Here is a 23,888-nt window from a genome sequence, read left to right on the forward strand (position 1 = left end):
CCCAGCGTGGAGGGGGAGAGAGGACCAGGGCTGAGCCCAGGCAGTCACAGGTGGAATGGGGAGGAAGGATGCAGGTGATGTCTCAAGGTGGAAGCTTGGGACTTGCTTGTCAATCGGATGTGTGTTCGCCGTGTAACCACCTCCTACCAAACGCGGGTGGAAAACAAGCACCACTTTATTGTAAATTCTGTGCTCAGTAATTCAGACAGGACCCAGCTGAGGTGGCTTTGCATCTGTTCTACGGTGTCTGTGGTCTCAGCTGGGGAGACTAGCAGAGGTAGGGGAGGGTTCACCCGGAAGAGCTGGGACCTGGAGTCATCTGGAGGCTTCTTCACTCATACATCTGGCGCCCGGGCTGGGCAGATTCAGAGGCTGGGCTCAGCTGGGGATGAAGATGGTCACAGCAATATTGGACTTCTGCATGTGGCTTGGGCGTCACAGCTCTGAGAGGGAGTGTCCCAAAGGGGGCATACAAAAAGAGGGTGTCTGGAGAGAAAGAGGAGGCAGCTGCATGGCTGTTTAGTACTGAGCCTGAGAATAACATTTAAGTCATTTCCACCAGGGGCACCTGGGTGGCTCAGTTGGCTGAGCGTCCGACTTCAGCTCAGGTCATGATCTCACAGTTTGCAGGTTTGAGCCCCACATTGGGCTTGCTGCTGTCAGTGCAGAGCCTGCTTTGGACCTCTGCCCCTGCCCCACTTGTGTTTTCTCTCTCTCTCTCAAAGAGTAAACATAAAAAAAAAAATCTTTTTTCTTAAATATAAATTTTAAATAAATAAAGTCACTTCCGTCACATTCTGTTCGCCAAGGCAATCAAAATCCCACCAGGTTCAAGGGGAGGGGACCTCCACCCACCTCCCCATGGGAGAAGTGTCAAAGGAGTCAGTGCCGTATTTAAGACTGCCCCACTGTGGGTGATTCTGTCTCCCACACCTCATTCCCCCAGGCCCAATCATTCTGTCTCCTGACCTTTGCCTGTCTTCTCATGTCAGTAAATGGTACCTCCCAGGGGTACCTCTGCCCCTCCCCTGCTTGTGCTCAGGCTCTGTCTCTCAAAAATAAACAAACGTTGGGGCCTGGGTGGCACAGTCGGTTAAGCGTCCGACTTCAGCCAGGTCACGCTCTCACGGTCCGTGAGTTCGAGCCCCGCGTCAGGCTCTGGGCTGATGGCTCGGAGCCTGGAGCCTGTTTCTGATTCTGTGTCTCCTTCTCTCTCTGCCCCTCCCCTGTTCATGCTCTGTCTCTCTCTGTCCCAAAAATAAAAATAAAAACGTTGAAAAAAAAATAAAAAAAAAATAAAAAAATAAACAAACGTTAAAAAAACCTTTTTTTTTAAATTTTTAATGTTTATTTATTCTTGAGAGAGAGACACACACGCACAGAGTGCGAGTGGGGGAGGGCAGAAAGAGAGAGAGGGAGACACAGCATCCAAAGCAGGCTCCAGGCTCCGAGCTGTCGGCACAGAGCCCGACTGCGGGCTCCAACTCACAGACCGCGAGATCATGACGTGAGCTGAAGTCAGACGCCCAACCAACTGAGCCACCCAGGCACCCCCAACAACAACAGAAAAAATTTTTTAATAAATAAAATAAAATGCAGCTCACAACACTCCCCCACTGAAAACACCTTGCAGCCCTTTGTTAGGAACAATTTTCGCTGGGCCCCCACCCCGACCTCCAAGGCCCTGCATGGACTGGGGCCCTGCCCACCCTCCCTGGGAGCCCCCAGCATCCACTCATGCCACGCAGGTCTTCCTCCATTTCCTCAAACCCTCTGACCTCTTTCTGCCTGGGACATCTCCTTCCGGTCTCCATGTGGCTGCCCCGTTCTCTTCCTTGGGGTCTTATCTTCCATTTCTCCTTCGCTGGGAGATTTCCCATCTCAGGCTGTTGCTATTTTAGCTACCGGTGTGTTTACTAAAAAGTTGCCACCGTTTAAAATAGTTTCGCCTTTTTGTTCAGTTTATGTCTGTCTCTCCTACTGAAATGTAAGCTTCTCACGAGCAGGGACTGGGTTTGTCTTGCTCCCTGGGCCGCCAGCACCTAGCACTGGCCTGGCACCCAATTCTTTATTGGGTAAATGAATAAAGATAACTCCCGCGTCACAGAAGACAGAGCCAATTTGGCAGTTCCCTTCAGTCGATAGGAACTACACATGTTCACGAACTCCTTCTCAGATTCATTTTGTAGTTATTTCAGGAGCCTCTGAGGTGGGGCAAGGGGAGGGACAAAGAAGGAAAGTCAAGGAATATGGTGCTGCCCCTGGTTTCAGAGTGTTTATTTGTTCATTCATCAGGCACCTGCTCTGTACCGCGCAGAGTTCCTGCCCTCGACCAGCTCTCCACCTGCCCAGAGGCAAATGGATCCCATGTGGTGGGGCCGTAATCCGTGACCAGGTACGCAAGTTGCAGTGGGAGCTGGGCAGCCGAGGCCCCTGGCTCCCACCCTGACTGCAGGCCTCACCTGCCCCCCAGCAATCCCCCGCCAGGAAGGTAAGGTCCCTGGACGGGTCTCCCCAACCCGCCTCAGGAGCCCTGCCAGAAGAGATCTCGTGATGGGCAAGAAATAGGTCCTGCGGGTAAAAAAGGTCCTGAATAGTGTATGCTCCCATGACCCAGACACGGTGCTAAGCACTTGGCCTGTGTCAGCTCACTGAATCTTCTCCATAGCCCCACGGGGAGGTCTCAAAGGAGTAAGGGTGAGGCCACAGGAGGACACTCAGCATTTGCACCCTAGAGGTCACTCCACTGATGGCAGGCCTGGAGAGTTTAAACTGCAGGGATTTGAGGTAGACATACGGAAGCATTTTCTGACCACAAGGACCGTGAGAATCTAAAATAATTCCCTGCTCAGAGCAGACGGTTGTCCGGGACACAATGAGATGGTATATGGAGGCAGGGGGGATGGGCACCAGATGACCTCACTCACGCCTTACCCCGCCTGGCACTGACTTCAGACTGGTGTTGGGGGGTATGGGGGGGGAGGGGGCAGATGGGGCGAGATCGTTCAGTGCAATGTGCGCCCGGCGCTGAAACGATGCGTCTGGGGACTGGGAGGGCAGCGTGGCCTGCAAGGCTGGGGGCACCCGAGGAAAGTGTCCTGGGGTCGCCCGATCCCCTGAACCCAATCCAAGATGCGCAGCGGGCGGGGCGGTCCGTCGCCCGAGGGCCCAGCGACGCGGGCTGGGTACCTGCCCCTCCCCCAGGGTGACTCGGGCGACTGGGAGCTGCCGGGACCCTCCGACGTCAGCCTGCGCAAGTGCCGTCATTTCCGGTGGGCCGGGCTGCGAGGGTGGGTAGCAAGTGGCGACTCAGCCATCGTGTCGGGATGTCCATCCCCGCCCTGCGCCCAAGCAGCGCAGGCGGGAGGGCATTTGCGTCGCGGGGTCCCGGCTCCCAGCTCCCCCGCCGTCCCCAGCTGTGCTCTGGTCCCACATCCAGGAGCTGGGCTTGCGTCCCCGGGGAGATCGGGTGAGAGCTCGGGAAGCGATCCTGGTCGCTAGAGTGTGAAGCCAACCCCAGGGAATCATAACGCCCACGGCTTGGGGATATCCGGTCCACCGAGGGCTCTGGCCATCAGCGCCGAGTCCTGATGCCTCCAACAAGGAACACCCAGTAGGTCCTCCTGACACACCTATGCGGTACCAGGCTGGGGACTACGAAGAACTCAACGCTTCTGACCCCTGAAGATCCTCCTCTCTACCTACTTAGAGGGAAAGGCCTGAAACGGATCTCAGGGCTTGTTGGCCGCTGGCTCGGAGAGGCTGAGGAATTTCCTCAAAAGCAGAGCTGAGGGGTGCCTGGGGGTCTGAGCCTCTGACTTCCGCTCAGGCCATGATCCCGCATTGTCGGTTGGAGCCCCCCATCCGGCTCTGCGCTGACAGCTCAGATCCTGGAGCCTGCTTCAGATTCTGTGTCTCCCTCTCTCTCTGCCCCTCCTCTGCTCCCGCTCTGTCTCTGTCTCTCAAAAAATAAAATAAAACGTTTAAAAAAAAAAAGGCAGAGCTGACTTTCCTCCTGGAATAGTTTAAACAGTATTAAGTCTGGCCTGAAGGTGCAGGGAGTGGTCCCACTGGGCAAGGAGCCTGGGGTTCCAGTACCCCAAATCAGGCAAAGGGCAGGGCCCAGGCCTGGCCCACAGCATACATCTCCCTGCCCTCAGTCAGCCACAGCTCTGCAGGTCACCTGGACCTCCACTCTGTGTCCCCTGCAGAGTGGGACAGGGAAGTCCCACTGACCTGACAGGGTTGGCTTCCCAGCTTTGGCCCATACCAGCCTCGTGAGATCCAGGAGAACCTGGCCTGAATCACCCTGCCTATTGCTGCGATGGCAGTGAGAATCCAGCCTTTGTGATATGTTGATCCCTGCCAGGTGATGCTTCTGGGGCTGGGGCAGGGGGAGGATGGCCACGGGAGAGGAGAGCCATGCTGAGGGTGTGGCCAGTATGGTAAAGGCTGAGAGGTGACCCAGGAGCTGGATGTTTTCACACATAGGGGTCATCTAAGTCACCACTGAAAGCATCAGTGAATCTTCAGGTTGGGGCTGCCTTTAATTGCTCTAACTAGCATCCTCACTGCCCAGGCTGGGGAAACTGAGGCAGCCCTCCCCAGGCCCTGGCCCTCAGCTCTTTGCCCCTGCTCTCCCCTGGGACTTCCTAAACTCCCTAGGGGCAGCACTCCCACAGAGCCGCAGAATGAAGAAATGAGCAAATGGGAAGGAGACTTGGTGGGCATGAAGCGCTGACCAGATCCTTCTAGAACTTATCCCCCACCCCAACCTGCTGGTCCCTTAGACTCACTTTTGCCTCCAGCTCAATAACTGGCATCACTATCGCCCAGTTACTAGAGCCGGGAGTCTAAGGCAGTCAGTTCATCTGCACGCAAAACGCAAAATGTTTCTCGTCTTGCTCCATTTCCACTGCTACCAGCCTTGCCCATCCCGCCATTACTTCCCTTCCAGATGATCACAAGGGTCAATCGCTTCTCGGCCTTTTGGCTAAGATCAAGTGCAGATGATCACAAGGGTCTCCAAACCAGTCTTGCCTCCACTCTTGCTCCCTCCCCTCCACTTCATGCTCCAAAATTGCCATTGATCTTTTTTTTTTTAAGTTTATTTATTTATTTTGCAAAGGGTGAGGGTAGGGGCAGAGAACGAGGGAGAGAGAGAGTCCCACGCAGGCTCTGCACTGTCAGCACAGAACCCGAGATGGGGTTTGAACTCACGAACCAAGAGATCGTGACCTGAGCCAAAACCAAGAGTTGGACCCTTAACCAACTAAGCCACCCAGGCACCCCACCACCGATCTTTTACAACTGAAAATAATAAGCCTTGTCCAGTTGGGGGGGGGATCCCAATTTATTCTCTTGTCCCTAACTCCCATTTCATCCACTCCACTCAGTTACACTGGCCTTTCGTCAGTTCCTAATATAGGTCAAGCTCTTTTTGCCTTAAGGTCTTTGACCTTGCTGTTGCTTCTGCCTGGAACACTCTCCCCCCAGAGCTTGGCATGGCTGGCACCATTGCATCCTTTAGGTATTAGCTTAGATGTCCCATTCTGAGGGAGGTCTTTCCTGAATGCTAAATGTAAACCTTGCCCCAAACTTTCTCCCAGAACCCTGTTAATTTCCTTCATGGCACATGTTACAGGTCGCAGTAATTTATTTATCCCCACTAGAAGGAAAGCCGCACAGGGACAGAGACTGCTTATGTGTCAACCATAGATTTATTTTTCTTCTTAGGTAAACTATGTTATTAACGTATGTAACATATATTCAAAGAAATGTACACATCCTAAGTGTACATTTGTCGCAAAGGAACACACCTGTGTAACCGGCACCTGGGCCAGGAAAGAAAATACCCCCAGCCCCTCAGAGTTCCCCACATGGATCCTCACTCATAGCTAAACACTATCCTGATCAGATTCCTTTTTGCCAGTTTGGAACTTTACGTAAATAGAATGACCCCTAAAGATGCTCGCATCCTAATCGTTACCTTTAAATACGTCACCTTGCATAGCAAAGGGAACTTTGCAGACGTGATTGAGTTAAGGACCTTGAGATGGGGAGATTATGCTGGCTTATCGGGCAGCCTCAGTGTCATCACAGGGTCTTTAAAAAGCGGAAGAGAGTCAGAATGATGCAGTGTGAGAAGGGTGCAACCTACTGTTGATGGCTTTGAAGATGGAGGAAGAGGGCCATGGGCCAAGGAATGTGGGGTGGTGTCTAGAAGGTGGAAAACTCATGGAAACTGATTCTCCCCTAGAGCTTCCAGAAGGGAATACAGCTTTGCAGACTCCTATATTTCAGCCAGTGAGAGCCATGTTGGACTTCTAACCTAAAAAACTGTCAGCAAGTTTGTGTTGTTTCAAGTTGCTAAATTCAGGGTAACTTGTTATAGAAACAATAGGATGCCAATTTGAGTATTTACTTTTTTGTGCCTGGCATCTTTCGCTCAACATTTTATTTGTACTATATAATATTCCATTGCACACGGATACCACATTTTATTCATTGACTATTGTTGGACATTTAGGTTGTTTCCAGTTTGGGTTATTATCAGTCGTGCTGCTATGAACATTCTTGTACATGTCTTTTGCTAACAGATGTACATATTTCTTTTTTGTTCTAAGTTTATTTATTTATTTGTGAGAGAGAAAGACAGCACAAGCGAGGGTTAGAGAGGGAAGGAGAGAAAGAATGCCAAGGCAGGCTCCGCACTGTCAGCATAGAGCCCAATACAGGGCTCAAACTCATGAAGGTGAGATCATGACCTGAGCTGAAACCAAGAGTCAGATGCTTAACAGACTGAACCACCCAGGCGCCCCATGTACATACTTCTGTTGCACATATATAAGAAACAGAATGGCTAGATTACAGGATATGCATATATGATGTATGCTGTGATTCATCTCCCAGATTCCCTTTCAGGACTGAAGGATGTGTTTCCCCAACTGCTGGAAAGCCTGCTGGGTGACAGTCCTCAGCTGTCAGCCCTCTCTAAGAAAAGAGGAGCTGAAAAGAGCTCCTTTGCCCAAGATCCACACTGCTTCCCATTCACTGCCTGCATCCATTCAATGACTCGTTGATATGTGCAAGACGGGGGGGCGAGGGGGGTGTATAAAGGCCCTCTCCTCGTTGCCACTGGAATAACTTTGAAGGATCTCTCCGGATTCAGATTCCAGAGCTGTGCAGAGTTGGGAAAGGCTTTTATCAAGGCCACCTCTCAACCCAACTCCTACCTCTGCAAACCCCATTTCCTTTCTCTTCCCCTATAATGTGGATCCTTCTAAAGAAGTTGAACACCCTGTCACAAGTTTGTTGGGTCATTTGGTCATTTGTGAAGTGCCTGGTCAAGTCTTTTACCCACTTTTCTACTGGACTGTCTTTCCTGTGGATTTACAGATATTTTTTTCTGTATTCTGGATACAAGTCCTTTGTTGGATATATTTGACACGTATGTTCAGAGTTGGATATACTCAGGATGCCACAACAGTACCAGCACATGATGGGTCCAATAAAAATCAGTTACATGAATGCTTGAGACCCCTTTAAGGACAGGATGCTTAGAAGGTGAAATCATGTATGGCTTTAACTGGTATAACTGGGTATAGAATACGGAAGGAGAGGGAAGGGGAGGGAAAGAGGACCTTAAAGGGAAAGGTCCAGAATGCAGGTAACACACCCCAAAACTTCGCCACTCCCGGCCTGAAGTTTCCGGCCACAAATATTCAAACACTCAACTTCTTAAAGGTGATTGTAAATTAACATTCATTCATTCAAAGGGTGTCCATGGAAGCTACCAGTGGGCCAGCCTGTTCTAGGCACTGAAGAGCCAGCTGTGAACAGGAGAGGCAAGAACTGTGCTTTCAGGAGATCTGGAGGGAGAGAGAGAGACAACAGCAGGTAAACAAAATAAAATCATTTCAGACACTAAGCCATAGTTGGAGGAGTTGGACGTAGAGGGAGGGTGAGGTTCAATCAGCAACTGGCCCACCGAGACACCAAGGAGATCCCGCCCTCGGCCCCGCCTCCATCTTTGCATACGTTTCCCGATTGGTCAGAGGCGGCCGGCCCCACCCCGCGGAGCGGGCGGCTAGGGAAGCGCGGGGCGGACCCCGCCAAGATGCAGCAGCGGCTCCCGGTGTCGCCGGGCGGGCCGGGGGCAGCGCGGGCCGAAGCCGGGCGGGGGGCGCCCGCCGTGGCCCCCGCGTACTCCTAGTGCCCCAGACGTGCCGGCTGACCCCGGCCCTCCTTGCCGCCTTCCGGCCCGCCGTCTCCGCCCCTCCACCCTTTGTGCCGCCGCCGCCGGGTGCCCCCGGCTCCGCAGGACCCCGGCCGGGCCGGACCGCGGCGGCGCGCCAGCCCCGCGTGGGCGCCCGGTCTGCGGCCGATGGCGAGGGGGCGCGGCGCGGGCGGGGGCACTGCAGCCCGAGTCCGCGACGCGGGAGGCCCGGCCCGCCTCCACCGCATTGTCCCGGGCCCCGCGCCCCGGCCCTGAGCCGCGCCGCCGCAGCGCCCGCCTGCCGCCCGCCGCCCGCGGGGCCATGCGGAGAGCCGCCGTGATGGAGGACTTCACAGAGGAAGAGGAGCCCTGGTACGACCAGCAGGACCTGGAACAGGGTGAGCACGGCGGCGTGGGTGCGGCGGGAAAGCGGGGTGCGCCCCGAGACCCCTGTCCGCTTCTCCATTGTTGAGCAGTATCACCCCGGGGAGGGCTGGGCTGGACCCGGAGCGCCGGACTCCGAGGGTGATGCGTCTGGAGAATGGGGACGTGGAGACAGGGAGCGCTGCCCGAGAAGACCCGGGCGGGACCGGCGGAGACACACAAAAGTGGGGGGAGCGGCCATTCTCTTTCCCCGAACGACAGGGGCATACTTCCCCCAGAGCACCCACCTCATCTTAGAGGCAGGAACTGCCCAGGCGCCCCTACTATTATTGGGGGCCTGAGTACTGGCTAGAAGTCTGTGAAGGCCTGGAGGTGGCTCCTTGGCTATGTTTTGCTGAGAGGAATGGTGAGTGTGTGTGTGTGTGTGTGTGTGTGCGTGTGTGTGCGCGCGCGCGCGCGCGCGCGTGTGTGTGTGTGTGTGTGTGTGTGTGTGTGTGTGTGTAGGGGAAAGTTATCCCATTCCAAATCCGGTGGCACCCTCCCCTGCCAGGATTCCTGAGCTCTAAGGCTCCCAGAAAGTTTCCCCAACTTCTTTACCCTCTACCCAGGGAGGGTATAGGGGTTTGGGGACCCTGCTGGCCAAGAAGCAGCAAAAACTTGGAGTCTCCAAACGGCTCGAGGGGAAGGGGGTCCCCAGGGCCTTTTCCTCCCCGCCTTTTCCCAAATGATTCATGGTTGGAGGGAACCGGGTTTGGGCATTCTGAACAATGCACCAGACTACAGCCTGAGTAAATGGGGAGCCACCTCCCCCACTCCCATCTGAGCGTAGAGAGGGTGGCTGGAAGGGGGTTAGAATCTGGTGATGAGGTGGCCAACGTGACATCACTCTGAGCAGGGGGTGGAGCTGTAGGACAGGAAGGAGGAGGAGGCCTAAGAGGGTCAGGGCCAAGGTCTGCTGGAATGCAGTCAAATCCACCGTCTCTTCCCCCAAAGTGCCTCATTCTTGGATGGTTAGAGCTGGAGGGGCAAGGAAATGTGTCCAGGAGAAGTGACCACTGTCACCCAGCAAGCCAGGCGGGTGTGTGGACACAACTCCAGTTCAGTGTCTACTAACACCCCATGCTCTGAGTGGCCTATCCATGGGACCCCAGATGCCTAGCTTTGCCCTCATGTGAGGCATCTGACCAGATCCTGGAGCCTTTGATTCCTGGCCCTGACCCGCATCCCCACGTGGCCAGATTTGCTGGTAGATGAGACTGTCCTTGTACTCAGGAGCGTGGTGGGTTAATCGGTCTCTGGGGGACCAGCGTGGGACTGGGGGTGCTGGGCTGAACTCTGCCATATTCTTCACCCTAGAATCTAACCTCAGCCTCCCTGCCTGGAGTATGATGTCCAGTACTGGCTGTGACAACCCGGTCCCCCCATCCTGGGCATTACCCCCCAAATTTTGCATCCCACACACACCCATCAGGCTGACATTTAAGTGTCAGACACCGTCCTGGGAGCTGGGAACAGTCCCAGCCCTGGCCTCCTGGGTGCACCCTGGCAGGTAGAGGTGGGCCTGTAACTAAGTGTGGGTGTTAGGATATGGTAAGAGGGCTTCATGGAAGAGGCAGGCCTAGATGGAAAGATTGGAAGCTGAGCTCCTGGGAAGATGGCTTCCTGGGAGGCTGATGCTGATATTGTTGCTGTCTCATTTCATTCCCGCACCCCTAACAAAGTCTCTGGCATTGTGCCCGGCCCAGATGTGGGAGGAAGGAGCCAGGGAGTAGGGGTGGGAGATACACTGCTTCTGGAGAGCGAGAGGTATCGAGACTCGAGCGGGGCCGGGCTGCCATGCTCTGGGGCTAGGGTAGGGGATGGCCATGCTGGTCTGCAGCAGCTGGCCTTGCTTTGTAGCCCCAGTAGCCAGGGTCCCTATAGCCAGGGTCCAGAAACAAGGAGGGAAACCAGAAATGAGGCAGTGTCAGAAGAAATTGGACTTCTTGAGCAAAAAAACACAAATGTCTGCTCGCCCTGGGTGAGGGCAGAAGGCAGTGAGAGCAGAGACAGAGGGCCTTCTGGTGTAAGACTCATAAAGGTTGATGCAAAAGGCCCTCTGAGCTGGAGGGTTGAATAAGGGCTGCCTGGGCATTGTAGGCAGAGTGGATGGCGTACGAAGGCACAGAGCAACATGAAAAAACCACGTGTGACTAGAAAGTAGGAGCTTCTAGAGTGCCAGGAGTGGGTTCAGAGGAAGCCTCGGGCCCAGCCAGTGCAGCACCACCTCCTAGAGCCCGGCATAGAGAGCTGGATGGTGGGGCGAAGCGTCGGCCGAAGGCCAGCTACACTGGGGATCAGGTGCCTGTAACATCCCCCTTCCCTGCATCCAACCCCCAAATTCTCTCCTGCCCAGCTGCTCCCTGGTTGCCTCTGAGTGGCTCAGGAAGTGGTTTGTTCAGCCAGCTGGGTCTCTCCTCTGTGTTTGTTTCCCCCCTCCCCTGGGGGCAGACCTCAATTTTACTTTCTGGAAGCTTGGCTTGCTGTTTGACTTTGATTCCGTTCTGTCCCAGTGGAGGGAGGCAGTTGGGACAAGCAAGGTCCTAGATCCTCACCATGTTCCTTCCGCCCACTGACACAAGCACCTGTAAAAATAGAAAAAGCCATTGATTGTTAAGCACACTGGCTCTCTCCCTCTCTGCCCGCCTCCCTCCTCGACCTTGGACCGGGCATGGTGGGCCTTTGGTACCTCTTTCCATGCCGAGAGATGGCTGCTGAGTCACAGATGTGAAGCCCTGGGTGCCTGACCTTGAGTCTCAGCCTTGGGCAAGAGCTCTGACATGACAAGGAGAGGGAGGTGACCGGACCCCAATTGTGTGGACCCAGAGTTCCCGACATTCATGCCCTGGAGGTTGTAAGCAGGAACGCCGCAGCCCTGCCAGGTGATAGATGTTCTCCTCTCACCGCCTTTATCTTTGTTCCTTCCTCCCTGTGCCTGTCCCCTGTCCCTTTCCCACCTCTCTGCTCCAGAGTCTATGGGGCCACACCCCAGCCCCAACCAGTGGGGACAGTGGGATTTCAGGGTTTCTTTTCAGAGACATCCCCTTGGCTGCCGGCCACTCCCTCTCAGGCCTCTGGGGCTCATGGGGGACACGTCAGCAGGCACTCAGAGGGCAACGCTGCTGAAGCCCACCACAGGAGACCCCAGAAAACTCCAGGGCCCAGCGTCCAGGGGAGATGCCCATTCAGACTCGGTAACTTCCCCAGCTTGGTCCAGTGTGACCATTAATCTGGCCATGACAGACTGTTTATTACTCCGATTTCTACTTCCTCCTTAGCCAGCTCTCCCATTCTCCCACCCCCGGGCCTCCCCCACCCCTGGTCCAGGGGGAACCGCACTCCGCCCGGAGTCCGGAGACACCGCCAGGCCTCTGCTAGCTGGTGTACCTTCCCCAGCGCTTGGCTCCAGCCAGTCCCCTGCTCTGCACCTTCTAGACCTCTCCTGTGATCCCTCCTGGCCTTTGACCAGCTTAGCTTGCACTGTGATCCAGTTTCCCCGAGACACTCTCTGAGATTTTTCTCCCACCCCAGACAGCTTCTATTGTGCTCCCTTCCTCCCCACCCCTGAGTCATTGGGCGGCCTGGTTACATGCGGAGCCTTTGCAGCGCAAGCTTCTATGTCGCTGGTTTATAGCGTGACTTGCAGCTGGCCCAGCCGGCCAGCGGCAGGAATACGCACGCCCAGCTCACGTGCTCACCTGGAAGGAAAAGCATAAAATGCAGTTGTTCTTGACCTTTCCTCACTCAGCTTCGGAGCCTGAAGTCTCGGACTCTAGGTTAAGCTGCGGGAACACCGAGCAGATCAGCCGTGGAGCCCGTGCCCCCAATGCCAACACAGGGGCCGGCATCAGTAGCAGTGGCCTCTTCACAGACCCCCCTGACAGTTCCCGAGGGAGAAAACACTGGTGAACGTGGCCTTCTGTTGTTTTTCATTTATACCTGAGTTATCTGATACTGTTTGGGGGTGAGCCAAACATTCACCATCGCATTACAGAGAGTAGGAAGGCGCTATGGCTCCCTCATCGCCAGCTAGCGGTGGTCATGCTGGGCTCCCGAATTTCCACTGAGCCCTCGACACAACATAGGGCTGCAGTTGTACGACGTTAAATGGCAGACTTCACACTTTGTAGACGGACAGGTCCAGAGGCCTTCACACTTTGTAGACTTCTGCCCAACTCATAGTGAATAAATTCATACTGCAAGTGGCCCATTCCCCTACTGGTCTGTATCAGGCACCTGGTTTTTCTTGCCATCGTCATCAGATGTTAATTGCTCAAAGCTGAAGCTTCTTCTGAGATCTACATGATCGTTTTTCTTTTTTACTTTTTAATGTTCATTTATTTTTGAGAGAGAGAGTGAGGGCGGGAGAGGCAGAGAGAAAAAGAGAGAGGGAGACATCGAATCGGAAGCAGACTGCTGGCTCTGAGCTGTCAGCAGAGAGCCTGACACAGGGCTCGAACCCATGAACTGCAAGATCGTGACCTGAGCCACCCAGGCGCCCCCTATATGATTCTTTTTCTTAATGGCTGAGGTAGCTGTTTAGGAGAGCAGCTTGTGTTTTCCCGGGCTAAGTTTTTGCAGTCTTGCTCCAGGATAGCAGCTTTGCACTTGTCTGGGAAACTCCTCCGGATGACATCCGGGCACAGGGCCCCGCATTCCTGGCTTAGGCCCGGCCTGGAGACTCCACTCTGGCTGTTTCAAAACCTTACCTTTATGTGTGGGAGCAGACTCCAGGCTCGTTCCTGACAGGCAGCCTGGCCTTTTGTCCAGGCCCCACGGCTAGCCAGGCCCCTCGCTTTCATAAGGTGATATCAGTCCTACCCCCAGCTTTGGCTGGCAAAAAGCCTGAGGTCCTGCTCTAAAAATGCCCACTGTGAGCCACTGCTGTCTGGGGCTCTTCTGAGAAGAAAACCCCCTCCCCAGACCTGTCTGGTGCCAAGCAAGGGGCTCAGCTGAAACAACCATATTTATGAAACTCGCTAGGAGGGGCTATAGAGACCCTCTGTCCTCTGGGGATTCTTGAACGATCACTGTCTGAACAGGGAAAGCATTAAAGACCTGAATCCCTGGACCACATCACATCGGCCCCAGAAGAGTTACCCTTGTACATCTCGATCTGGATTTATACCATCAGCCTAGATTGAGGGATGTTTCAAGAAACGACCTCTTGATGGGAAAAAGACTCAAGTTTTCTGGACAGTGTTTTGGCAGAATGAATCAAGTAGGCCTACCCTTTGTCCTGGTAATTCTGTTTCTGGGAAAGTATCTTCGGGATATAGGCAGTGATTTGCACAAAGATTTTTGTACTATGAATTTTTGTATAGTTTCATTTTCAATAGAGGGGGGGGATAGAAATACATAAAATTCCAACAACAATATTTAGGGGTGGCTATTGGGGACTTGTATACAATAGAATATTCACATCCACTAAAAGTGGCCATGTAGATATATGTGGACACAACTCTTTATGCCAAATTTTTTTTTTAACATTTATTTATTTTTGAGACAGAGAGAGACAGAGCATGAATGGGGGAGGGTCAGAGAGAGAGAGGGACACAGAATCTGAAGCAGGCTCCAGGCTCTGAGCTGTCAGCACAGAGCCTGATGCAGGGCTCGAACCCACAAACCACGAGATCGTGACTTGAGCCGAAGTCGGCCGCTTAACCAACTGAGGCACCCAGGCACCCCTATGCCAAATTGTTAAGTAAAAAAACAGGTACAAAAAACATCCTGTTCATACAAAATTGTACCTATAGCTGCTTTAAGCCCAGAGAGACGTTTATAAGAATGGTGACCAGCATGTTGGACAGCATCTTTCTCTAAATGGGGCATTTTCATCTACCTGCTTCCTCCCCTCTCCTCTCATGCCACACACACAGACTGTAACTTCTATTACTTACAAATAACCATTCTGTCATAACCATTTGAGGCCACATCCATTTGTTTATGGACTTCCCAGTTATAGATCTAAGAATATGTGAGGTACATTTCCAAGTAATTTTTGGTCACCGTTTTTAACGTTTCTGTGCTGCTTGATTTTTCACATCAAGTACACTTAACACAAACCTTAAAGTGATTTTAAAAAGAAAAGAGCCTGGGACGCCTGGGTGGCTCAGTCGGTTAAGCGGCCCACTTTGGCTCAGGTCATGATCTCGCAGTCTGTGAGTTCGAGCCCCGTATCGGGCTCTGGGCTCTGTGCTGACAGCCTGGATGGAGCCTGTTTCAGATTCTGTGTCTCCTTCTCTCTGACCCTCCCCCATTCATGCTCTGTCTCTCTCTGTCTCAAAAATAAATAAACGGGGGCGCCTGGGTGGCGCAGCCGGTTAAGCGTCCGACTTCAGCCAGGTCACGATCTCGCGGTCCGTGAGTTCGAGCCCCGCGTCAGGCTCTGGGCTGATGGCTCGGAGCCTGGAGCCTGTTTCTGATTCTGTGTCTCCCTCTCTCTCTGCCCCTCCCCTGTTCATGCTCTGTCTCTGTCTGTCCCAAAAATAAATAAACGTTGAAAAAAAAATTTAAAAAAAAATAAATAAACGTTAAAAAAAAAATTAAAAAGAAAAGAGCCTTGGAAACCCAATCATGAGCCTATCACCAACCTCTTTAAGGGCCTTGCTCCCTAACATCAGTCTCTGTCTCTGGATTAAACTGTCTAAAGTGTTTTGTTTTGTTTTTTGTGGTTTTTTGTTTTTGTTTTTGTTTTTAACAGCTTTTTTGAGATGTAATTCACACACCAGCTAATTCACTCATTTAAAGTGCACAGCAACTTGGGGTGCCTGGGTGACTCAGTCTGGTAAGCATCTGATTCTTGATTTGGGCTCAGGTCATGATCCCAGGGTTGTGGGACTGAGCCCCACATCGGGCTCCACTCTGAGTGTGGAGTCTGCTTAAGATTTTTTCTCCCTCAGTGTGCCTTGGTAGCTTAGTCAGTGAAGCATCAGATTTTGGCTCAGGTCATGATTTCGGGGTTTGCAAGTTTGAGCCCTGCATCAGGGTCTGTGCTGACTATGCAGAGTCTGCTTCGGATTCTGTCTCCTTCTATCTCTGCCCCTACCCCCATTCGCACACCGCACTCTCTTCCTCTCTCCAAATAAGGAAATAAACATTAAAATATATATGTGTGTGTGTATATATATATATAATATATATATAGGGGCGCCTGGATGGCTCAGTCAGTGACCTTGGCTCAGGTCATGATCTCACAGTTCATGAATTCGAGCCCCACGTGAGGCTCTGTGCTGACAGCTCAGAGCCTAGAGCCTGCTTCAGATTCTGTCTCCGTCTCTCTCTGCCCCTCCCCACTCAAGCACTATCTCTCTCTCTCTCTCTCAAATATAAATAAACATTAAAACAATTTTTAATATATATAAATAAAAGAAATAATAAATTTTTCCTTTATGATAGTAAGTATGTTATTTCCCTTGTTTCTAAGAAGAATGAGGCATATATACAGAGGAATATCTACTCCAAATGTCTAGGGGCCCTCACGTAACTCCAGACCCACTAAAGAGAATTTTTAGGGATACCAGCACCTGCCACTTCCTTTTAATCCTCCCCCCACACACCACACAGCCCCCCAGAAACAGGCTAGACCCCCTCCCTGACTGCCTCTCTGACAGTGTTCATGCACCTTTGGCTGGGGGAGGGGAGAGCAGTTTCCAGTCCTAGGGTACAAGAATCAGGGCTGCTGGGGGGGTGGGGGTGGGGGGGAAGAGGATGATGGTTTTGCTGCCCAGAGAAAGGAGGTTTCTGAGAGGGGTGCATGTCACTAGGACCAGATGGTCCCCAACCAGGGCCGGGAGACCTGAATTCTGCTTCCAGTGTGGCCATAACCTTGGATGGGTCATTCTTCTGTCTCCTTCTCCAGCCTGGCCTCCATGAAATAAGGAGGTTGGGCCAAAGAGCTCTGAAGCCTCATCCAATTTTTTTTTTTTTAATAAAGGCATAGCTTATTCTTTTTTTTTTTTAAGATTTTTTTAATTTTTAAGTAATCCCTACACCCAACCTGAGGCTTGAACTCACAGCTCCAAGATCAAGAGTGACACACTCTACTGACTGAGCCAGCCAGGCGCCCCTCATCCGATTCTAATACCCAGCAAGTCTTTCTGTTTCCTTCGCCTCTCGGCGAGCTCCTAGTCACCCTTCCAAACCCAAAGCTGCCCATTGCCTGAGCCTCCCACTGATCCCAGGAAGAGTGAGCTCTCCCTTACCTATCATCCCAGGGCACTTGGCCCCACGTCTGTCAATTCTCTTAGCACATTCCTCTCACTTGTTCTTTCAGAAAATATTTATTATGCCCCTGCTGTTGCAGGGCCTGGGATATCAGCGAACAAAATGGGCAAAATCTCTGCCCTCTGAGCTTACAATTAGTCGGGGGGGCGGGGGGGGGGGAGAATGAACACGATAAATGAGCAAATTGGTAAGTTAGATGGTGATACTCAAGAAGGAGAAAAATTAAACAGAGAGGGAGTATGAGGCGGGGGAGGGCGTGGTTTTGAGTCAGCGGTCAGGGAAGGGCTCCTGGAGAAGGTGACATTTAAGCACAGATTGGAAGGTGAGGAGGGATGAGGCTTGGGAGTGTCTGGGGAGAGGATACCGCAGGCAGAAGCGACGGTCAGTGTAAAGTCTTCGCTCCCGGCTTCCATCCACTCCCAGACCTGCGGGCTCCCTGAGGCCAGCTCGTGTCCCGGTTGTCTTGGAGTCCCAAAGGCACAGAATGAATGCTCGGAACGTTCCCCGGAGTCCTCTGAGCCCATTCAGCTGCTCATGTTTCTCCCACCCTCTGCCCCCTCTCCACTAGACTTGCACTTGGCCGCAGAGCTGGGGAAGACCCTGCTGGAGAGGAACAAGGAGCTGGAGGAGTCTCTGCAGCAGATGTATGCCACCAATGAGGAGCAAGTGCAGGAGATCGAGGTGAGGGGCCACGGAGGCCCTGCACCTGCTCCCCCCCCCCCCCCATTGTGGACCCCTTGGCCTGTGGTGCCCTTGTATAACTTACGGAAAGGTGCCCTCTTAGCAGACGCAGCCTTGGCCCTACAGCCTCGTGCCGGTTCACAACCTGTACAACTATCCCAGGCAGCCATTGCTCCACCATCATTACCCGCGCCCCTACTGCAGACCAATATCTCCAGGCAAACGTGTTCCTAGAAGTAGGAGAGTGGCCCACGTGAACACACTGTCCCCAGCCCTGTCAACCTTCTCCCCTCCAGTACCTAACCAAGCAGCTGGACACGCTGCGGCACATGAATGAGCAGCATGCCAAAGTGTACGAACAGCTGGACCTGACAGCCCGCGACCTGGAGCTGACCAACCAGAAGCTGGTGCTGGAGAGTAAGGCTGCCCAGCAGAAGATCCATGGGTGAGGGCCGGGTGGCGGGCGAGCGAGGGGGAGGTCAGGTTGGGCTGCCGGTGGGCATATGGTCTGGTGGGTGTGACTCATGCTCCTTCTCCCAGAAACCCGGGCCTGGGACCCCGGGATGGTGGTGAGATCGCCCTTGTCAACTGTGGTGGATTTCACGTTCAGGCCACAGCCCTTCTTGAAGCACCAGCTATATACCAGGCTCTGTTCCGGCACTGCGGATACAGTGACGGGGATACAGAGAGACATTCCCTCCCCTTGGGAGCTCACAGCCTGGGCGGGAAGGCAGGCATGTAAATATTTTACTGCCGTGCAGGGTGATAAGTGCTCGAAGGGTGTAGGAGGAACTGAGGTGGCACAGGGAGGACGGTCAGCTCAGCCCTGGAGGGGCCGGGCGGGTCCTCGGGCACACAGGGAGTTCCCTCTGACCTCAGCACCAGGAAGCGGGGGCCCGAGGTTGCCCATCTGTCCCCACCTCCATCCCCAGTCCCTCCAGGGCTGCAGCGAGGAGGGCTGGCCCTGTCCCCTTAAAGACCCTCCCATGTATGTCCCCCACCCCACCCCCAGGCTGACGGAGACCATCGAGCGCCTGCAGGCCCAGGTGGAGGAACTGCAGGCCCAGGTGGAGCAGCTTCGGGGCCTGGAGCAGCTGCGAGTGCGCCGGGAGAAGCGGGAACGCAGGCGCACCATCCACACCTTCCCCTGTCTCAAGGAGCTGTGCACCAGTCCCCGGTAGGCGAGGGTGCCGCGGGGGTGGGGGGCAGTCCGGACCCTGCACGGCGTCCCCGAGTCCCGGAGGAAGGAGAGGGTGGGCACCAGGCGGCAGGTGGGAATGAGAGTTGGTGCATCGTCAGGCTGTTGGAGGGACTGATCCTGTTGCCAACAACAGGCAGCAGCTGGCATTTAGTGAGCCTTGGCCGTGTGCCCACCACTCGCAGTGCTTTCATTCCCGTGGCAGTCCCGCGAGGTATGTTTTATCATCCCCACTACTCAGATGAGGAAACGGAAGCCCAGAGGTTATGTGAGCTTATCCAAGGTCGCCTCTTTACTAAGCCAGAATTCTAACTCAGGAGGAGTTAACCACTACACCGCTCAGTTCTCAGTAAACCTTAACAGGATGACCTCTTAAGATAAAAATACCTATTGTGTGTTTAGTGGGTGTTTCAGTAAAGGTCCTGGCAGGAGACAGCACCTTGCACGGAGTAACTGAGGCGTGATGGATGAAGGGGTATGGACAAGGTGTGGGGAGACCACAGGGACACTGCAGCACGCCAGGCTTGCAACAGTGAGGGGCCGCTGTCCCCCCTAGGCCTGAAGGGGCCAGAGGAAGGAGGTTACTGGAAGGCAAGCAGGTGCCGCCTGGCCAGCACTAACCAGGGAAAGAATCTGGGGAAGACCTTCCCTGACCCCTCTGCTCCCACGCTCGGACCTGCTGCCGGTGGCTCCCGTTGGTCGAGCTCAGGAGAGAGCAGAAACCTGGCTGACGCAGGTCACCGTGGTCAGCCGCCTAGGGCAGAGAGCAGGGAGAGAAAGGGCGGAGGGTGGCTCCAGAGGAGCAAACGGACGATCTTGCCCGTGGGCCGGGAGATGTGTTAAGCGTGGGGGAGCTGGACCCGGGACCTTGGCCTTGACCAGATGTCTGCCGGCCTGCTCCCCGTCAGGTGCGAGGATGCCTTCCGCCTGCACAGTTCCTCGTTGGAGCTGGGCCCGCGGCCCCTGGAGCAGGAGAACGAGCGGCTGCAGACGTTGGTGGGTGTGCTGCGCTCCCAGGTGGGCCAGGAGCGGCAGCGCAAGGAGCGGGCGGAGCGCGAGTACGCGGCGGTGCTGCAGGAGTACGCGGAGCTGGAGCGGCAGCTGTGCGAGATGGAGGGCTGCCGCCTCCGCGTGCAGGAGCTGGAGGCCGAGCTGCTGGAGCTGCAGCAGATGAAGCAGGCGAAGACCTACCTGCTGGGCCGGGAGGACCACCTGGCCGAGGCCCTGCTCGCGCCCCTCACCCAGGCCCCGGAGGCCGATGACCCCCAGCCCGGCAGCGGGGACGACTCGGCCGCCCAGGACGGCGTCTCCTCTCCGGCCGCCTCCCCGGGCCATGCCGTCCGCAAGAGCTGCAGCGACACGGCGCTCAACGCCATCGTGGCCAAAGACCCGGCCAGCCGGCACGCGGGCAACCTGACGCTGCACGCCAACAGCGTGCGCAAGCGGGGCATGTCCATCCTGCGGGAAGTGGACGAGCAGTACCACGCGCTGCTCGAGAAGTACGAGGAGCTGCTGAGCAAGTGCCGGCAGCACGGCGCCGGGGTGCGGCATGCTGGCGTGCAGACCTCGCGGCCCATCTCCCGCGACAGCTCGTGGAGAGACCTTCGCGGGGGCGAGGAGGGCCAGGGGGAGGCCAGGGTGGGCGAGAAGAGCCTGAGCCAGCACGTGGAGGCTGTGGACAAGCGGCTGGAGCAGAGCCAGCCCGAGTACAAGGCGCTCTTCAAAGAGATCTTCTCCAGAATCCAGAAGACCAAGGCCGACATCAATGCCACCAAAGTGAAGACGCACAGCAGCAAGTGACCCTTTCCCGGCCTGCAGCCTCCCCCCAGGGTCAGGTCACAGGGCCTCTCATGCCTGGGCCATGCAGCCTCTGGTGAGTGAGGGAGCCCTTTAGCAGCAATATAGCCCAGTGGAGGCTGCTGCCTGGCCCAGGGAGCGTGGGGAGGTGGGGGGACCCAGTCTGTTCTCTGCTGACTTGGGAGGTGTCCAACACCTCCCGGATCGCCCAGAACCCTCCACCATCCTGCGTCAGCCCAAAGACGCAGCTAAGAGTTTCAAAGCCAAACATCCCCATTCCCCCGGGGATTCCCAGCTCCCCAGCCCTTGGCTTCCTGACCCTGAGCCTTGCTCTCAGATTCGTGGCCAGGCTTCTGAAAGCCATTCTGGACTATTTGGCTTTTTCTTTTCTTTCTTTCTTTCTTTTTTTTTTTCTTTTTTTTTTTTTTTTTTTTTTTTTTTAAGAGATTTGCAATGCAAGGTCTCCCTGACCCCTTCCCACAACTGGAAACACTTGAAGGAGGATCCCAGAGCCAGCTGTTGCTGGTTCCAGGGGTCTCCTGGACCACCCACTGCTTCTCCCCAGCTGTGACACGCTGTCATCCCCTTAGCACCAGCTGCCCCATCCCCCAGAGTCCTGACTAGGTCAGAGACGGCCCCTGCCATGCAGAGCCTCGGCCAGGCCCCGAGTGCCCCCAACTCCAGCCCTGGTGAGGCGGGCTTCTCCCCAGAGACCCTCAGCCCACTGCAGATCTGTAGCCAATCAGAGGAGGGGAACAGAGAGCCCCTCGGCAGCCATACATGAACAGTGCACCTGCTTCCCTCACAGCCAGCCTCCTGGGGCTCCAGCCCTGGAAATGCCTTCCGGCCGTTAAGCCTTCCAGGAGTCTGGGTGGTGGGGAGCCCCCATCTCTGCACGCCACCTCTGACCTGCCGAGCTTAGCCTCTGCCTGCCCCCATCTCAGGGACCATGATGTGTCTCATTCACTCCCATGCTCCCCACAGGCCGACCCCTCCTCAGATCATGACTGCTGCCCCCAGAATGTCCCAGGTGTGTGCCACCAGCCAGTGGTCCTAGCATCCGCCCCTGCTCCCCCTTCACGGGGGACTCTCCAAGATTTCCCACCCTGTCCTGAACAGTATTGAAATGGGACCTGGCGGAGACCATGTCTCCCCCCTCCCGTAAAATGCTTGTTCTTAACCTCTCACCTTTGTGGGGGTCTTTTGAGGACCCAGCTGGGTCACAGGCTAAACTTTTTAAGGCTTCAGAAAGTCCACCTTCAGCTAAGAGATGTCCAGGCCTCCAGCTTGCCCTGAGCAGTTCCTCGGGGCTTCCAGTTCCATCCTGAGATCCTAGAAAATAGAGGAGCTACCTAGCCCCGCGGAAGGCGGCAGCCCTGGCCTCTGCTGGGAATCCAGCAGGGACCTTCATGCCTTATCTGTTTCTAAGGGGTAACGGGGTTTTCGTAACAAGCATGCCCGACCTCCCTGGAGGCGCCACCCTGCTCTCTGGGCAGCACTGTGATGAGCGCTGTCGGCTGGTCCTTCCGTTCACACATCTTGGAGCCCTTTGTCCTTTGGAGCTGGGCAGCTCCCAGCCCTCCATGTGTCTCTGTCATCTAGGGTGGAGGGGAGAGGGTGGGGGAAGGGCTCCTGCCTGTTTGCTCCCCAGTTCTGTAGCGGCCGACCAGCGCGTCACCTTTGAAGTATACATGAGAGAAATATATTTACAAATGCTTTATTCTCTTCTTTAATAAAAAATGCACCAGTATTCTAAAAGCAGAAATGGCCCTGGGGCCATGGTCCTGTCTCTGTGCATCTCACACCCCCACCTCTCATCACACAGCTCTGGGGATCCGGGAGCTGACAGTCCTGAGCTCCGCTCCCGCTCCCCGGGGATTTGCAGCCAAACAGCTGAAAGCCTAGGGGTGTTTTCTGGGGACCAGGCAGATAGCAGGTGGTGGTGAAGGAAGTAGGTTCCTGGAAGAACGAGGCAGAATTGCCCACTCACTCCTGCCAGGAGGCACACTCTATCTGCCCTGCCCCCAGGGGGTGGGGGGTGTTGGATGGGGAGAGGAAGGTGGTCTTAGCATCCAGAATAGAGCTAGTAAGACTGGATTTCCCACCCCAGTGCTGCAGAGAAACAAAAAGTAAAAGCCACCCGATCTCTGAAAGTAAAAAGAAGTTCCTTATCATCCCTTAGCAGCAGCTAACTTTGTTGCCTGCTGACTTGGTGCTAGGCAGTGTTGAGTGCTTTCGTGTGCTTAGCAACTTCAGCAGCCTTAGGAGGCAGCTCTAAAATCTGTTTTACTCATGGAGATTCTGAGGCTTAGAGGTTAAGTCAGTAATTCGAAGTCACGTAGAAATATTTAAACCCGGGGCACCAGGGTGGCTCAGTCGGTTAAGTATCTGACTCTCGGTTTCTGCTCAGGTCATGATCTCACGATTTCATGAGTTGGAGCCCCACCTGAGGCTCTTTGCTGACAATGAGGAGCCTGCTTGGGATTCTCTGTCTCCCTCTCTCTCTCTCTCTCTGCCTTTCCCCTGCTTGTGCTGTCTCTCTCTCAAAATAAATAAATAAACTTAAAAAATATATATCCAAACCTACAACTCACCAATTCCACTATGCACTATTTCACATTCTCTAGCTCTTTGTCATGTTCAGTTTTAAAAGCCAGTCTGACTCAGGGCAGTCCAGAAAAGAAGAAAGGAAGGTCCTGTGGGTCCCCACAAGGTAGTGATCCCCCAACTCACAGGCCATAGAGAAGGCCTGGTGCCTGCAAGCTCCCGAGCTGCCGGGAATGGCCTGGTGGTGCTTTATCTTTTCCCTTCTTTCCTCTTGCCCCTGTGAATGTCCCCTTCTTGAAGCACCATTTCAGCCTGTGGAGGACAAAGGAGGGAAAGGAGAAGGCAGGCCTCAGCCTTCAGTGCACACCTTTGTAAGGGAACAGGTGGCACCTCTCAGGCCCATTTCTTCCAGAAGGGCCTCTATTCTGGATGGTTCGGGACAGCAGCAGGTGAGAGGAGCTTGCCAGCTGCTCTTCTCTCCACCCCAGGGTAACTTGTCTCTCTCTCCTCTACCCCCCTCCTCTCCCAGAATCCAGGCCACCAGATGGCCTGAGCAGGCTGTGTTTATTTGGGGCCATGGAAACCTACAGCTCCTTTTTTCTATCACTCTGTGTCAGGAACAGGCCTGGAGCCCAGCTTCAGAGCTATCGCCTTGGAACGGTGCTGACTTTATTATTCATAATCCCTGAGCTGTCGACCTGAGTGAGTTCCTGGCTTTGCTCCCTTGAGCAGTTTATTCCAGTCACCATGGAGATGCCTCTGTTCCCTCTGAGGTCTTGGGACTAAGACAGGGAGGGA

The 23,888-nt window shown here is 54.5% G+C and overlaps 1 protein-coding gene across 1 annotated transcript; it reads left to right on the top strand.

Moving 5' to 3' along the window:
* Window positions 1-8,109: 8,109 nt before the first annotated feature.
* On the top strand, window positions 8,110-22,301 carry CDR2L (cerebellar degeneration related protein 2 like). The gene is made up of 5 exons (XM_047833920.1): window positions 8,110-8,616; window positions 17,436-17,548; window positions 17,845-17,993; window positions 18,561-18,725; window positions 19,655-22,301. Exons 1-5 carry the CDS (start codon window positions 8,541-8,543, stop codon window positions 20,544-20,546), a joined length of 1,395 nt encoding a protein of 464 aa, XP_047689876.1. The 5' UTR covers window positions 8,110-8,540; the 3' UTR covers window positions 20,547-22,301.
* Window positions 22,302-23,888: the final 1,587 nt, after the last annotated feature.

The sequence above is a fragment of the Prionailurus viverrinus genome, chromosome E1 (genome assembly GCF_022837055.1).
Source record: "Prionailurus viverrinus isolate Anna chromosome E1, UM_Priviv_1.0, whole genome shotgun sequence".
Classification (NCBI taxonomy): Eukaryota; Metazoa; Chordata; class Mammalia; order Carnivora; family Felidae; genus Prionailurus; species Prionailurus viverrinus.